This window comes from Antennarius striatus, chromosome 13 (assembly GCF_040054535.1).
Source record: "Antennarius striatus isolate MH-2024 chromosome 13, ASM4005453v1, whole genome shotgun sequence".
Taxonomy (NCBI): Eukaryota; Metazoa; Chordata; class Actinopteri; order Lophiiformes; family Antennariidae; genus Antennarius; species Antennarius striatus.
In genome coordinates this window covers 8358740-8376972 of record NC_090788.1, presented here as the reverse complement: position 1 = coordinate 8376972, position 18233 = coordinate 8358740, and the positions used below count along the sequence as shown (strand labels likewise).

Sequence of the window (18233 nt, the reverse complement as noted above, 5' to 3'; positions counted from 1 at the left end):
CACTGTCAACATTGAAGATGTTGACAGTGTGGGTGTTGACATCTTCAATGCTACTTTGTTCCATTTTCCTTAAAAATTATACAGAAGTTGGGTTACATGCTCAATTTGTAAAGAATAAATATAAATAATCATCCCTGATTACATTTGATTAAGATATCATTTGATTATAATCATGGATGAATCAATTATTTTGATATTATCCTCTCAATGTACATTGATAATATTAAAAAATGGTGAAGCAGCAGCTTTGTGTGTCTTTTTTTCATTCTCTGTGAGAGTGCACTGAATTTAAAATATTCCCATCATTTTTAATTAGTATTGGCCCGAATATGAGACGGTGTTTTTTGCATTAAAATAAGACTGAAAAAGTGGGGGTCGTCTTACATTTGGGGTCTAGACATTATACCCATTCACAACGCTAGATGGCGCCAGATATCTTTAAAGCGAATGCTGAACTTAATTCCCCAGGCCAAAGCGAATCCCTGTAACGAAGAAGAAAAATAAAAATAGCGGTAAGAAAGAAAAGAGAAGAAAATAAGAGAAGAGATAACAGAAAATGGAGAAACGTAGCGACAATCTGGAGAAAAGTGGGTCGGTTCTCAGATGGTAGCAAGGTTGGTGCCACTCACCGTTCATTAACAAATGTACATATTTAAATGTTCAGATATTAAGATGTGATAGACAGTTTTTGCATGATTTGAATGAGGCAAAATAAAATGCTTTTTCTCACGAATATATTGTTATAATCATGTGTTTCAGATGTACTGTAATTATTTTCTGTATAAAAATTAAATTTGGTGTTCAAATAGTCTTTTTTCAAACTTGAGTCTTGAAAAAGAGGGGGTCGTCTTATAATCAGGGTCATCTCATATTCGGGCCAATAAGGTAATCACATTACGTCTTAGGAAATGTGTCATGTAATATGCATTCTACAAATGACTACATTTCAGAGTAATCCAACCAACCCTGACTGCACACAATCCTTCCTGAAGTAGCATAACACAATTGAGCGGGGGTTGATGGGAGTCTTTTTTGAGCATCTAAAACCAGAATTAGTTCTTGATGTAGAAACTGCTACTGACATGCTTTGTATTTCCATACTTTCTTTAAATGCTTCAATCAGTGGCATACACTGACCCTCCTTTATGCTACATGGCAGAAAAAAACACTGATGGATTGAGGTTTATGAATAATTTATTGGAACACTACCCTTGAGGTGCTAGCCTCCTAATTTTAACTGCAGGTTGATTTCAATCTGTTTTACTCTGACATTTTTGGGGGGGATGACTTTTAACCAGTTTAGATAACTTAAAATGAAAGAGACATATGCCACAGTCACTTACATCTGCATGTTTCTTATCACAAAATCAAACGTTTGCTGATATGTTCACCAATTCATATATCAGAAAACAACCACTGATCACATACAGAGAGAAGCAGGGTTCACACTGACCAGGTCATCAGTCTATTTCAGAAATAGAAGCATAAAAAACAGGTTGTTCTCTCTGCCTATAATAAGTTAGGGAAATCATCAGTTTAGCTAACTTTAAAAATATGTCTTCTGTCTGAGGGAGGGAAGAAACTGAGCGGAAACTAGATAGCATGAGTGAAATCCACTTAGAGTAAAAAAGCTACATACAGGATGTACAGAACAAAACCGAACATAAAAATTTACTTGAAGAAGGGCACACCTTCTGACCTCTTGTGACACAAATTAAATCATTTGCTTTCAACAATTGGTTCTGTTATATAGACTAATTAAATGTTATATAACCTCTTAAATGCTACACTTGCAATATCTGTTTACACAACACAACGTAAATAAGAATAAGTTTGAGAATAAGAATTGCTGATCATAAAAAAAAAAAAAGGAAGGAAGAAACAGAAATAGTTTTAATCTCAGTGGGAGGATGAATCTTGGGGGGAAAAGTCCCAATTAATTTTGTTTAATAGGGAGGATAAAAGATTTTTTTTCCAACTCTTTTTATCATTGCAAGATGGAGCATTTTTATCATTGTCTTGGATTTCTCATGGGTCATTGATTGTATCTTGATTAAGCATATTTGTGGGGTTGGTACTTAAGAGTGAATGCAATTTGGTAAGTATTAAATTGAAAATCCTAACCCACTGAAATTAAACACATTTTCATCAAGCGTAGACTGGCCTGTAAATTATGGTTGAATTAAATTAAACAGTATGTCTTGGTGTGCTTTTCTGTCTGTTCAGTCCTTTCATTGTTTTCATTTTTTTTTAAATTTTGCCATATTTTCCAAGTCTAGATATTTTCCAGATATATTTATTTCCTCTACCTTCTGTATTTTCTAATACTTTTGGCAAAAAAATAATCTTCCGTCCACACAAGGCTCTAAATGTCTGGCGGTGACGCCATCAAATGGGCGTGGCAAACATTCTGTCTGCACTCTACTTTTGTCCCTACGTGGAGAAGGCAGGAGCGTTCACTGGTAGCTGTCTGGAATTTCAGGCGCACCGACAGTGAGTACCAATTTCCCGATAATTTCTAAAGTCAAACTTCTTACTGATAGAGTTCGTCGTGATTACGTTTACCTTAAGTAACATCCTTGTCCTCTGCTCTCCTCGCTTCGATAACCATTCTCCGTCGTCAGAGAAGATGAACTTGGAAGGGTAAACAGGGATAGTTTCCTGCCCATTAAACTTGCGTGTCTGTCGTTAGCCGGCTAGCATTAGCTACAGCCTCACTGTAGCCTATTCATCCTCGCGGCGCTGATGCGGTCCGATAAATACTGAACTAAAAACACACCCAGAATACTTACATTTGTAAAAGATAACTTTTAGCAGAGTTTACTACTTCGCATACCTTCAATTATGGACACTTTAAATTCGACATTTTCGATAATTTCAGAATCTTGTGTGCTATTATTTCCAAACTTTATCATCACCCTATTTCGCTTTTATGAATGTGACAAATGTCACAACCAGCTTCGCTCCTTCAGTGAAGGGGAAGTTGCACGCTTCAAGTTCATTTTATTTTTTATTGAAGATTAGTATTTTATTACTGCTAAATATATCTACCCCTCCCTCAGTCACATTTCTTTGAAACACTATTGGAAATTTGCGAGGTAGAATTGTAATTGTAAATTACAGTATGTTGGTATAATTGATATTCCTATAGCTTGTGTTATGGTATATTGTTAGATTTATATGATGTTTTAACACGTTTTAATACTAAATGATGCTTTTTAGTTACCTCAGACCTCAGCTAAAACAGGAGTCTTGTCAACATTTTCATGGCTCTGAGTGAAATACCAGATTCTTCCCGTTGGGCCATCTGGTGCTGGAGCAAAGTTGCGTCTTGGATCCCAATTGTGGATAACTGTTAGGATGGTGTTGAGCCACAAGACTGACCAAATAGTATTACAAAGACTCACATGCTGACTTTAAAAATAGCATGACTCAGAAAAGCATGTTGTGAATCACTCATCACTGCGTTGACTCTTAACTGCGCTGTGTTGCTCGTGCAGAGGCAACTATTGTGTGTTTTGACAAAGACACTAAACATTTCTTTCCAAAAGTCTTCGGGAGTAGTGTACACGGAGTCATTGGCGGAATTGTTTCTGTTCTCACTTAATTGTGACAAAGAGAAGAGCTTTGGTAATATTAACATTTATTACTCAAATTGCTCTTGTCAAATTGCCAATGAATGCACATGTATGTCATGTGTGGAATACATTGTCTTCACAGTAGCTGAAGTAAATGTTGGTGGACTATCCAAAGGTGTAGACTGCAGGTGTTTTAAATATACACAATACATGTTTGATGTTATCTGTGAAGAATAACTGGGCCTGGAACTGGGAGGAGGGTTGGGGCGTATGATGAACAGGTTGCTCAACTTTCTGTGCTATTTTTAACAGGTGTCATCACTTGTTAGCCATTGAAGTGAAAGTACAGTACCGTAATGAAGTTGCTCATTACACAGGCTTTTCTTTTGGTTGATTGTTTTTTTTTCCTGCTAGCCTTATTTCTGTAACCTTTGCCAGGTGAGTTTAAAAGTTAATGTCAATGGAGCACATCTGATATACACCACCTTAATTTTTTTACTGTAAAATAAATTAACAGTTGAGTGAATGAGACAAGTATTTCCACAAATTCTCTTCTTTTTTTTTTACAGACAAAAAGGATAAAAACTTACAGGAACATAAATGTTGCTCCATTTAATCTGTCATGCTTGTGTTAGGATAGGGTGGTGCCTTCATAGTTGCTGTGCCTTGCCTGGTTTGAATATGCATGACATCGAGGATAGTGTGTTTACAGTTTAGTCGTGACAAAACCTTTATAGATTTATTTGCTTGCCTGGACCAGAACAGCAAAACTCAACTGATTCAGCACTTTTTTTTTTGTTTTTTTAAATGTGAAAATGAAAAACCAAACTAAATTTCTTTCATTCATTCACTTCCTCCAGTCACCAATCTAATGACAGTCTTAAATGATGGTTGCTAGAGATTCCTTCCACCCTTGCTGACACAGGCGTCTTTGACCAACTGCATCCATTACTAACGCTGCATCCTTTCATTTGGTAAAACAAGAGCGTATCGGAAAGTGCACTGCTCACAGTTCGGGATATTGTAGAGGGGCCATTTTATTTAAATATTCCTTTAATAATTTGGCATGCATGCAAGCTTTGTCAGCTTTTATAGTATATCAAGCCAGCAGCTGGACATGCTGTCAGAGTTGTGCAAACTTCACATGTATTATTTGTCATCACCTCCTCTTTACCTGTCAGCATGGCTATACTTATCTTGTCCACACGGCATGAAGAGGACACATAGGGCTGCTGTTTCAGACTCTTTGGTGTTTGAGACACTTTGCCTCACATCTGTAGGCGATTGTGACTGAGTAGAAATGTCTGTATTCTTGCAGACTCTGTTGGGTGTGTTCATATGAAATTGACCACATTTGGGAAGGGTGCCCAATCTATTTGTGTGCCTCACATTTCCCGTGTAACTGCATGGGTGAAACACTCAGGACGAGGCGTGTCGGCTCTATGGATTTAATTCACCCATTTGGGAGAGCCCTTCACTTTAAAATGACTGAAAGATCTATCAAAAGATTATTGTAAACAGCACCAATGTGTTATTTTTTTCCCCTACTGTTAAAGCTTGTGCTTAGAAAGAAATCCTCCTCTGTGTGTTATATTGAGTTTAAAGGATCAAGAGAAATGAGAGGACATTTTGAACGAGTCTGATTGGTCTTGTTTTGCTGCTATTAGATATCATGTGTTCTAGGTGACTGAAAAGCGACATACAGGTGTGTGTTGTTGTGTAGGACTTCAATGAGTTGCTTTTCTGCAGAAAAACTTACAGATTTTTGAGGATCATTGAACACCCCTTAACAGTTCATAGTAAAAAAAATTGTCATAGCTAATCTAATTTTTGCCCGTTTTTGTATTTATAAAGCAAATTAAGACATCACAATTATGATATTAAAGTTTCAAAGTACTGATATTTCAATTGGTCTGTAGTTTTTGTATATGTATAGACCATGAGCCAGTCCACTTAGGAGCCTGGTATTTGCCTTTGCTGTCTATCAAAGGCAAGAGTCCAGCTGTCAAACACACTCTGAACTCACTCTCTGGCTTTGTATGGGATTTATTGGTGTGTGTTCAAACTAATTACAAGCCCTGTATTCTTCTGTATCCCCACAGTGTCACACATTTGTCTGCTACCATCTGTGTCCTTACTTTCTCTACTCAACCCCTCTTCAGTTTCTGCTTAGTTTTTTTTCTATATAGCACAAGGTCACAACAGAAGTCATTCAAGGTTACCTGTCCTCAAGAACAGCTATACTTCTTTTTTAAAACAACTAAACATGTCATTTCTGCCTTTACATGGTTGCATGTTTATAATTCTGCTTCGCTCTTGTGTTGAGCATGGCGCGTTCGGCCCTGATATGCACACTTGGAACACACACACACCACACACACACAAACGTGTGCGTGCACACAGGTGAGCATACTCCCAACAGTGGACAGAAGGGACGCCTTGGAAAATTTGTGGCATCAACCACCTGAAAATCAGCCTTTTTCTTTAATGCTCCCAGGGTGGAGATGTCAGCTTTCCTGTGAGTAGCTCCAGAGCCAAGTAAAGAAAAGAGCCCACCCTACCCCTGAAAAGCAGTCCAGCACCCACACACACACCCAACTCCCTCCTACTGGAAACACTGCTGTAAGTTCAGGTTTTATATAGCAATGTTGGCGTCATCATTTCCCTAATTATTTAGGGGTTTTCTTACCCTGATTCAGGTTTATTTCACTGAAAAAAACACCCTGTTCTCAGATTTATGGAGTAGCATTCAACAGTATAGACCACATTGTTATGTTTCCCAAGAGCAAGTGTGACTGTTTCATCCCTCTATGTGTAGTTTAGCATTTCAAGAACTGTGTCATATGTTGTAGACCACATGCTACTATTGAATCATCTTTAGTGAGTACTTTTAATCATTCATGGAGATTTCATGGTCACATGGATACTGGTAAAAGTTTGTCTGGTTCCTTGTGTGCATGTCAGACTAGATGGGCCAGAAATACAACTGGAAAGCTTCAAGAGAAATGCACCATGCATTATGGTATATTTTACTTTTAATAATTATTACCAGTACATACTGTATTTATATTCTTTCTGTAAGTGAAGATCAAGCTGCACAGGCTTCTTTCATTTCTCTACCACTACGGAATGGGGAGGAGGAATTCAGAGAAATTCCTTATTTCCAGAGATTTGTAGCAGTTTGCTTTGCCACAGAGCAGTTCAGGAAGTGTTTTAGTGTAAATAATTCTCAAATGTGTTACTGGTGGTAGTCGTATGTACATATCAATTATTTTTTTTGCTGTTACTTTCTTTTTCCACAGTCTCACATTTCTCTGGCTGACCAACTGGGGTCAATCACAGAAAAAAAATGTCTGGAAAAATAACAAATGAGGAGAGGGAGGAGATGCGAGAGATCTTTGACAGAATTGGTGAGTAACAGCTGTCCATCTAGGCAGTCTGAAGTTTGTTAGAAAATTTGTTAAAGGTGTGGATTGTGTGCTATTTCCTATCTTTGTAGATCTGGACAGTGATGGAAAAATCTGTGATTATGAACTTGACCAGCTCCTTAAAGACGCCGGCCATTCACTGCCTGGATTCATGGTTCGAGAGATCATCCGGAAACTTGATCACAACAAAGATAATATGATCAGCTTTGATGAGTTTTTGGCGGTACGTTAAGCAGAACGGAAATTTAAAAAAAAAAAAAAACAGGTTTTCCCCGTCTTTCCAGAATGTTTCACTCCGCGAGTCGGATTTAATTTTCTCTTCCTAAAAGCGTCTCGCCCACCTGGTAAGGGCCACTGTACTACTCAACATTAAGCAGCTGCCTGCCCAACCAAGTTGAGAACCTCTACAAACTACACACACACACTTTCATACTGAAGGAATGCGGAAGTGAGGTCAGCAAAGTGGTGTGAGTTCCAGTATTTTGTTTCAGCAGTAAAGCGGGAGCAATCATTTAGAGAGAGCAGTAATTCACAGGGGCAGCTTCTGAAACGGGAGTGTGAGGCCCAACCGAAACCTACTGGCGCCATGTTTAGTCCTGTCTGACAGTCCACGGGTACATCGTTGTTTAACTGGTCACCACCAAAATAATCTTTAATACACTTTTAAGAACTCTTTACCGATTCTTGATAATAGATTTTTTTTTAATTCTGTCAATAATAGCCTCAAGATAAAATTTTTAGGGATGTTGATTTTCGACCAAAGGATCAGCTAGATGAATCAATTGATGTTGTTTTGATAGAAAACAACAATATTTTTTATGGATTATAACGAGGCAGATTAAATGATGCCTACCTGGTGAAAGTGAAATTGTGTTAGTTTTTTTGTGAAAGTGAATTGTGTTGGTTTTTTTCACACAAGTCTTGCAGTGCCAGGCCGAATATCTCATTGTGGCTGAATGGACGCCTGTGGAGCTGAGGTCACTGATGAAGCAGTGATATTTTCTGGCTCAGGAAATATCACACATATTACCATAGAATGCATATTGTCAGAGTGGTGTTGCCTGAAGTTCCTCGCATGCTGTTCATGACTGATAAGCATTCATGCAGGATGAAGTCACAACACACAGCTCCCTATGGTCCCTTTGGTAAATGTTGAGACTGATTTAATTATAAGTGTTTTATGTTGGGATGTAGAGACAAGCCTGACGGTGATGTTAGTGTGCAGGATGATGTTGCCCTGGTGTTGATGGCCCTAATGATATGCTGGCACTCTCTCTCGACACTGAAGTACTTGGATGTGAGGCCAATGCAGTCTTTCTTTGAGTGCACATAGATTCACAACATTAGTTGCTTTTATGGAGTTGTTAACCTGATTTTTTTTCCCTGGACCTTTCATCATTTCTCAGCTAATTTATATTGTTCAAAAAGCTGTTGCTTGGATTAATGTCCACTGCATTTTCGGAGCCTTTTATCTAGTTAGTTGATGTAAAGTTTTAATATCAATGAGAAATTCAATCAAAAACTGGCTAAAACGTGGCTACCATACAATAGAAGGAGAGAAGCACTTTAGGATTTAGGATTTATATAGGATTTAGGGATATTTATATAGGATATATAGGATTTAGTACGGATTTATGACTAAGTTCAAAGAGCTTTGCATGACTTAAAATATTCTGATCACTGCAAGGTTTCATTTGAGTCAATTTTTTGGACTGATGCTGTATAAAAACACACATGAATGATGTGGTTGTGCTTTCTTTATAAATTTGCAGATGTGCAAACTCATTTGCATTAAATTACTTTGAATTTTAGTTTCTAATGCTAGTAATTTGGGCTGCTCTAGCATAAAACTAAGACTGCTGAAACTGAGTGCATATCCTTCTGTAGTAACTATTGTTGGCACTGCATTAGTTCCAACAGTGCATTCCCATCAATTTCCCTCCTAATAGTTTATTCCAACCCTCCTTTAAGCACTCATCTTAGTAACAAACATGCAATTACTTGGGAACAAAAAATTAGAAAAATAAAATTAAAATGTCAACCGTCATAGTGAGTCATATGTGAGTGGACCAGTGTGTGTCCCAAAAAAGAGGGTTCATATGTTTCATTTAAACGTAATTTAGTAACATAGGATCTCTGAGTGGTAATTTGTTCGTTCCTTGCTACCGTTGTAGATCGTCCAGGATCTAAGAGGCAGTCAAATAGCAAAAACCTTCCGGAAAGTCATCAACAGAAAAGAAGGCATCCTTGCTATTGGAGGAACATCTGAGCTCTCCAGTGAAGGCACACAACACTCCTTCTCTGGTAAGACACACACGCACAAACACACACACGGACATCACCAGTCTCATAACTTTTTTGTCATAAAAAAGTTATCAGACTGTTACTTCGCAGCTCTGAGCTTCATCTCCAGATGTTTCATTACCAGTGAAGAAACACGTAATCTAAAATGTGACCAACTCAAATTTGGCATCATTTTTATGTTTAAATATGATTATTCCATAAAAATGATAGGGTCTTTTAACTGATACCTGCGTCTAATCATGTTACAGAGGAGGAACGATTTGCGTTTGTGAACTGGATAAACTCTGCTCTGGAAAAAGACACTGACTGCAAACACGTCCTCCCCATGGACCCCAACACAAACTCCCTCTTTACGTCTGTTGGAGATGGTATAGTTCTTTGGTGAGAGTTCCTGTTTGCGCGTCAAGCCACAAACACACCTCCTCCCTCACATTGCTAACCATTTTAAATATGTGTCTAATACCTGAATCTGCTTCAAATTACAGAGGAGCTATTGATTCCTAACACAATTCAAACCCTTCCTTTAAAAGTGAACACCCATCTTTGTTTGGTAAACTACATGAATGGCTTATAAAACATTCTCATGTTTGGTTTTGTCTGTTGTACAGCAAAATGATCAACCTGTCTGTGCCTGACACAATTGATGAGAGGACCATAAACAAAAGGAAGCTGACTCCATTTACAGTACAGGTCAGTTAACTTGACTGAATGTCAGAACTGTCATTCTTTTTACTTTTTGTGTGGATTTTCCAACACCTGATGTGTTTTACCATGCAGGAGAATCTGAACCTGGCCCTGAACTCAGCTTCTGCTATTGGCTGCCATGTGGTGAACATTGGTGCTCTTGACTTGAAGGAGGGGAAGCCACATCTGGTCCTGGGACTGCTGTGGCAAATTATTAAGATCGGTCTGTTTGCTGATATCGAACTCAGCCGGAATGAAGGTGCGTGGCACCTGTTGATTGAGCCTATACACATTATGCATTTTGAGTCCCCCTGTCAGTGAGGTTTCTTGGTCTGTTATGAGGAAGCTTTTTGAATATGAACACACTTCCACAGCACTGGCTGCATTGCTGAGGGACGGGGAGACTCTGGAGGACCTGATGAAGCTCTCTCCAGAAGAACTGTTATTGCGTTGGGCCAATTTCCACCTGGAAAATGCTGGTCATCCGAAGATTAACAACTTCAGCTCTGACATCAAGGTGGATGTTTTGGCTTGAGCTCTATCCTGTTTTTGTATTTAAACATTTGAGGAACTGCTAACTGTGTAAGGGACACTGATTTGTTCAGTGTGATGTTTTTAAGGTTTTTTGGGAGGTAGATTCTAAGCTATTACTAGTCTTTGGATCCACTGACACTAATGTCAACATGTTAGGTCAGACACTGAATGTTTGTTTTTGCACAAACTCAAATATACGGCTACACTGGTGTTGAAGGAGTTGTGTCAGTCTCTGACAATGCTAGCTGTCAAATGTGTGTGTGAATTGATTAGATGCATGCTTTGTTTCTTTGGCAACATTCCTATTATTAAAATTAGGTAAGTAGATTCATTGTAATATAACAGATGTTCAGCAGTTGTTAGTGGAAAATTTCAGACCACGCCATAAATTAATCAGGTGTACAACCTGCTGCACCTGTTACATAACCTCTCTTATTATCTATGTACGTCTTCTCCAAGCACTGCTTCATTTAATACTATATATTGAAAGTAGACATATTTGGTTTGTGTATGACACTGGCTGCACAGCAGACATTTTGACTTGCCACAGCAGGAAAAATACAGGTAGAAATAAACTCAGCGCTGTTCCATCATGAATGCTGGTAAAGGCAGTTAACCAGCACGAACAATAGCAGGACCTCCTTCAAATGGAATGTAGCAATCATTACTACAACTGTCAGTTTCTTGTTTGACACATCAAAATATTGGTTATGCAACCTGCTCATTCAGTATTAAAGTTACAGTAGTCTGTCTCACCTGGAGTGCAGCGTTTTAAATGGAACGCAATGACACGTCCTGTACTGTCAAGGCATGTTTGGACTTGAGTAGTAATTAAATTTTTTCTGTTGCTATTTGCTTTACAGGACTCAAGAGCCTATTTCCACCTCCTGAATCAAATCGCTCCAAAGGGAACAGAAGAAGATCAGCCCCGCATAGACATCAACATGGCTGGCTTCAGTGTAAGAGCAGTCAGCACTCTGAGCATGTTCAACACATGGGAACAGCTGCACAGTGTGCCTAATCGGAGGCTGTGGTCTGTGTGTTGTTCAGGAGAAAGATGACATGAAGAGGGCGGAGGCCATGCTGCAGCAGGCCGATCGGCTCGGCTGTCGACAGTTTGTCACTCCAGCTGATGTCGTCAGCGGAAACCCCAAACTCAACCTTGCATTTGTGGCCAATTTGTTCAACAAGTACCCAGCACTGACCAAACCTGAGAATGAAGACATTGACTGGGGTCTGCTGGAAGGTAAACCAGGAAGTAGAAGAACCTAACCATCCACCTTTATTATTACAGCATTGTGGTTGTAAAAAAAATATTCTAATGCCTGAGAAGAACCAGTTTTGAAAAAACGGCTGTTATCCTTTATCTGTCTGGCCTGTAGCATAGAATCAAGTTAGGGAAGCAAATGTGACAACTAGGCAACTATAACAGATAAAATTGATAGTTTGTAGAATGTGAGTACAGATATTTACAAGTCATTTACAGACAGAAATGTGCAGTTTGATCAGACCTACGAGCTGTATAATAAAAAGAAAATAATTTAATAAAACCTTAGTCATGTTTACCAACTGTTACCTGAAGGATTCCCTGAATGCCATTATCCTTTGCTGCGTAGGTGAGACACGAGAAGAGAGGACATTCCGAAACTGGATGAACTCCCTGGGAGTGAACCCACATGTTAACCATCTTTATGGGTACATTCCACAATGACGACACAGACATCTGAAGAGTTCTCATGCCTCATTACATTCTTAATCTTTTTTCATATTAATGGCTATCAAACACAATTTTGCCCTCTAGTGACCTACACGATGCATTGATCATCCTTCAACTTTATGACATGATTAAAGTGCCTGTTGACTGGACTGGCAAAGTCAACAAGCCACCTTACCCCAAGCTGGGAACGAACATGAAGAAGGTAAACCAGATGAGCTTTTTATTCTTCCTTACTAAAGAAAAATGTATTTCCTCTTGCCATCTACAGTATTTTCCACCTGTGGATTTAACAACTGACATAAAAGTCTGTACTGAATTACATTCCTTTTCTGCTGAATCACAGAGCTGGTTTTACCAGATGCATTTCAAGCTCCCTTAAACGGCTTGAGTGCTTGTAAATGTTTTGTATGAGTTTCCTTGCCCTCTGTTCATCCATGAATTGATGAATTTTGATAAATGTTAATATCTAATATTGTAAGTGTGAATTATTTATTTGTGTTGCAACTAGTGCTGCCACAAACGATTATTTAATAGTCCACTAGTCAGACTAATTAGATCAAACAAACTGAATGTAAAACAAACACCTTATCAAACCAGCACGAGTGTTTTATATACCGTATTGGCCCGAATATAAGACGATCCCGATTATAAGACGACCCCCTCTTTTTCAAGGCTCAAGTTTGAAAAAAAGACTTTTTGAACACCAAATTCAATTTTTATAGAGAAAATAATTACAGTACATCTGAAACGAATGATTATAACAATATATTCGAGAGAAAAACTGTAGTGCAATAAAATAATGCAAACTGGTTTAAACTCGAGAGTAGCCGAGATCTGTCATGTCAGAACATTACTCCTCACGACGCAAACATCCTCTGCCTCGCTGTGCTCAGTATCACTGTCCTCACTCCCATTCTCTGGCTCTGCTGGCTCCTCCCGTAGCACGTCATCCTCACTGCCGTCCAGAGCATTTGATATGCGACATTTTTTTGCCTCGTAACTTCTCCTCAGCTGCCGGTTAACCTGGCTGATCTTCGACCCACTCTTCTCCAGATAGTCGCTAAGTTTCTCCATTTTCTGTTATCTTTTCTCTTATTTTTTTCTCTTTTCTTTCTTACCGCTATTTTATATTTTTCTTCTTCGTGCTACTGCAATTTTAATTTTTCTTCTTCGTGACAGGGGTTCGCTTCGGCTTGGGGGAGTTAGTTCAGTATTCGCTTTAATGATGGCTGGCGCCATCTAGTGTTGTGAATGGGTATAATATAAGACCCCGAATATAAGACAACCCCCACTTTTTCAGTCTTATTTCAATGCAAAAAACACCGTCTTATATTAAGGCCAATAAGGTAACTATCATTAGTTTTCAGCTTGAATTGTTTAAGGTATATGCTAACTATACCTTAATCGTTAAGATGATAGTTCATTAAACCTTTAATAAAATATGTTTGTAGCGTTAAACAGTTATTTAACTGTGTAGCATAAAGTGCCAACAGCTGAGTAAACAACACAGAAAATAAATAGTTCCGGTTTATTTTTTAGGTTTATTCCTTTCCTTTGTCTTTGGCATCAAACATGGTAACAATGAAGTTAGGCACATGTCACTACGGAATTGTTATTAACTTTACTGAAAACACATGAAATATGTGTGCTAAGGGCAGCTAATGAATCAATGTGAATGTTAGCTCTCTTTTTACATTAATATTAGTAGCTATTTAGCCAGTTAGCTTCGCCAGGCAGCCATGACGGCAAAGCCAGTCTCTTATAACTTCAGGTGACATCACGGATAGCCCGATTACCACTACTGCACATGTGTGTTAAGGACAGAAATGCAGAAGTGGCAGTGGAGGTGAGGTGCAGCAGCAGTTTTGCGGGAAAAATATAGATTAAAAAATGTAAAAGAAACGCCCCATCGACGATTTTAATCGTCGACATAATCGGGACTACTTAATAATCGTGGCAGCCATAGTTGCTACCTGTCTTGGCAGGACACTGACATTGGGGTTCGTTACATCTAAATGAAAGTTCTCCTGTTTACTTACATTCAAATACATTTGTATGTTATTTCAGCTGGAGAATTGTAACTATGCAGTGGAACTCGGAAAATCAGCAAAGTTTTCCCTCGTTGGCATCGGCGGGCAGGACCTGAATGATGGCAACGCTACACTGACTCTGGCACTGGTGTGGCAGCTGATGAGAAGGTGAAACAGGAACACATGATGATCACTTCAGAAGCACACCCCTATAAAAACATGATGGCCTGGATTGCAAAGTTCGGTTAAGACATGGGGAGTGTCAAATAGATTTATGCACTTGGATTCAGTATGTTAGCATGTTATTACTTCTGCCAGCAGAGTGGGCTGGAGGTGCCCTCTCAGAGCACTTTGAGGTAAAAAATGAAGCGTTTTTTTATACATAAAATTCAGGGGGAAAAATGACGAGGGGGCCCTCAGATATGGCAAGAATGGAGTGACACAACATAAAACGATACAAATGTCACAGTTGCATTTAAAATTCTGTTTTTGTTCTTTAAAAAACAATGAAAATAGTCTAAAAATTCAGTTTTGTCCGCTTTTGTTTCAGAACACTTTTTTATAAACAAGATTTCATTGTATCGTGTATAACAAATATTAATCTTCTCCCCTCTTTCAGATACACATTGAATGTATTGGCGGACCTGGGTGAAGGAGAGAAAGTTAATGATTTAACAATCGTAAACTGGGTGAACAAAACATTGAAAGAGGCTGGAAAATCACACACAATTTCAAGCTTCAAGGTGAACACTTTTTTCTTTGGGTTTACATTTATATGAGAACACAAGGTACAGGTTAAATCAAAATGTGAAAAAATAACTGAAATTTCAAATGCATCTGCTGGTCTTCATCAGTGAGGGATTAACACAATGTCACCAATATGTTGTGATGTTAGGGTTAAGTTAGCCCTGGTTTGCTTGATGTGGAAAGATCTGGGAAAGTTGGCTAGAAAATCTGTTACCAGGTGATTTTATTACGCAACCCAAGTCAAGAATCCACTTTTCCAATTACAAGTTAGATAAATAAATAGCTTTTATGTTTTTGTGTGTTAAAATCCTCTGATTTATAAGTAATTTACATACGAGCAGTGTCATGTATGCTAAAAAGATGCTACATATTCTTACCAGTCATTTAATTTGTGCATCTTGTGATCAGGACAAGGAGATCAGCAGCAGTTTGGCAGTATTGGAGCTGATAGATGCCCTCCAGCCCAACAGCATCAACTATGAGTTGGTAAAAACCAGCAGCCTTTCTGAAGATGACAAGATGGAGAATGCAAAGTAAGATTTTTTTTAATGATGAACAAGAAAGCTGTTTTATTTTTAGTTACTGTGCCTAATATGACGTCATCTTCAACTCTTAGGTATGCCATCTCTATGGCGAGGAAGATCGGAGCTCGCGTTTACGCCCTCCCAGAGGACCTTGTGGAAGTCAAACCCAAAATGGTGATGACAGTCTTTGCCTGCTTGATGGCTCGGGGGATGAAGCGAGTCTAAGACACTGTCCGGGATCATTGTGACACTAAACTGCCCACATACCAACAAGCCATTAGCAATCTGAAAGAGCTCCACAACTGAAGGATTTTTGTTTGTTTTGTCTCTGAGGATTACAGTGTTGGTATATAGTCAAAATCATTACATACTTGTATCCTAGCCTGTTTACTGAAGAATAAAGTGCTGTCCTCTTATTTGAAGTGAATCCAGAAAGCCACATTCTTATAGGGATGGGTCGCGTGTTAGAGGACAATGTACTCTAAATATGCAGAAGTCTTGTTCAATATATGAGAATGTTTTTTTAAAATATGCATTTGTCCCACTGCAAGGTTGTTTACATATTTTTACGAGGACTGTAAGTAAATTGTACCCAAGGCCAATCAACACACATTCCTTAACACCATACCTTTTGATTGAACGCTTAACAAGGCAAAAGAAAGTCGGGTGGAATGTTTAGGTTGAGCACATGTAGAAAAACACCCAAACATTCCCTCTCACTTAACGACGTACCATCATGTCTTAATAACTGACACTATAAATGTATACATATCTGTATACAGAAGCCATACAGTCAAGCTATAATAATAACCAGCCTGATGTGCCGTCTGTGTTCATTTGATTACATCATTTGCTTTTCTGGGGGGGGTGGGGGTTTGTGGGGATAACTTTCAGGTAAAGTCTTTGTTTATATGGCTGTTTAGTCTTTGTCTTCAGGCTTCTGTTGTTTTTTTTCCACATTGGGTGAAGAGGAATCTGACTGGACCCTACTGTACCTTCCTCTTAAAGATTACTTGCTCACGCGCTTTGAGGTTTTCCTATTTCATGTTGTATCCAACATTACCAAATATAAAAAGTTACTTCATTCCAGGTATTTTCATGGTTATGCGACAGCGGCCGAATTGTATTTGGTTTAATTGTCTACCTAAGCCCTTAATATGTAACAATAAATATTCCTTTGAAAACAGATGGTGTATTTTATCTGTGTAGCTTCTTGAACAGAAATCTTACACAGGAATGGAGTTCAAATGGAGTCAAATCAGCTACTGTTATCCTGAGAAATAAGAATGAATGGGTTTCCTTATAAATAAGCAAACCCACTTCCATGAGGGTTATAATGTGGCTCTTTGTCATTGCGATTTGTACCTAATGAATTTCGGTGAGTGATGGCCCCATTTAAAGGATGAGTGCTGCTTAACCATAGTATTACATGTGGGAGCTAGGTAGCATGGTCTAGCATCAAGAGCAGAGTACAGCCCTATCCCATGCCCAGTCTTAATGCTAAGCTAAGCTAACAAGCTGCTACCATTAGTTTATTGGAGGTTAAGATATTTACGCACATAGTGAATCTTATTTTATATTGGCCATTCTACCGAATTTGTGCAAAGTTCAGACTTGGAATCGCATTTTCAAAAAAAAAAATTTTCCCAAAAAAATTGTCCATGCATAAATTGTGCCATGTTTCTCCGGTACAACCTAGTTATTTCAAAACCTAGTTAGTTTAGCACCTAGTTTGTTCAAGACGCAGTGGGTTATTTAGTTCAAAAACTAGTTACTTTAAAACATTGTTAGTTCAAAAAGTAGTTAGTTTAAAACCTAGTTAATTCAATACCTAGTTAAAATAATTAGTATTTACCATAAACAGTGTAAACATAAACAGTAAACAAAACATGCTAGGGTCATTCTGCATTGTCTGAAGGAGGAGGAAAGATTAAGGTAAAAAGAGGCTCCCAGAAAGACTGAAATAAACTAACTTTTAGCATAGTTTAGACTCTTTGTCTTTCGATGACTAGACTTCTTCTTAGTCAGGTCTGATGCCATTGGATGAACCCTCTGCAGAGTTAATGATTCATTTCATTCTGTTGGGTCAATGAACCTTGTCATTTGCTAAAATCTGACATCTATGTCTTAATCATCTGTTCCTAGAATAAAAGGAGACACTGTCCAGGTACCAGGTGGCCAGAGAGTCCTGGTCTGATCAGTCCTGACAAAATTGTTGCAGTGTTTTTGGTTTTCAGGTTATTTTCAATGCAGACAGAAGAGGGGTTTCAACCTTTTCTAACTAATTGGAACTACAGTATTCGTTTTTTTCGTCATCAGATGAGTGTGAAAGAAAGAGTATGAGATCGGGCAGACAGAAAGTCCTTCAACATTACTTTCATGATCCAGCCCCCCTTTTTTAACCACCACCAACTTCTCATTTTTCTTATCGCAGTTCATTCTTGTGTTACTGCATGTTTTTATGTTCTTCCCTCTTTTTCACCGTTAAACGCAGCACGTATTTTAAATAGCACCTCATAAAAATAACACATTTATTGTTTCCTCACCCAGCTGCAAATTCATACGTGACTGTTTGTAGGCCCAAGGGGAAATTTCCTGAGTCTGTGGTGGTCGTTTAAGATTTTTAGTGACTCATAAATGAATTTTAAACATGGTAAATGATATAAAGAAACATTTTTGTTAATTGC

The 18233-nt window shown here is 38.4% G+C and overlaps 1 protein-coding gene across 2 annotated transcripts; it reads left to right on the top strand.

Annotated features, from left to right (window-relative positions):
• The first annotated feature begins 2425 nt into the window (after positions 1-2425).
• Positions 2426-16732, top strand: pls3 (plastin 3 (T isoform)). Of its 2 annotated transcripts, XM_068331223.1 has the most exons (17): positions 2437-2493; positions 6076-6200; positions 6881-6988; positions 7078-7229; positions 9181-9310; positions 9559-9691; positions 9919-10000; positions 10088-10253; positions 10369-10511; positions 11392-11487; positions 11579-11774; positions 12145-12223; positions 12330-12447; positions 14313-14443; positions 14895-15018; positions 15431-15555; positions 15639-16732. In XM_068331223.1, exons 3-17 carry the CDS (start codon positions 6928-6930, stop codon positions 15769-15771), a joined length of 1869 nt encoding a protein of 622 aa, XP_068187324.1. In that variant the 5' UTR covers positions 2437-2493; positions 6076-6200; positions 6881-6927; the 3' UTR covers positions 15772-16732. The 2 variants fall into 2 exon arrangements, with proteins under 2 accessions (XP_068187323.1, XP_068187324.1); XM_068331222.1 differs by lacking the exon at positions 6076-6200 and having other exon boundaries at positions 2426-2493.
• The last annotated feature ends 1501 nt before the right edge of the window (positions 16733-18233 follow it).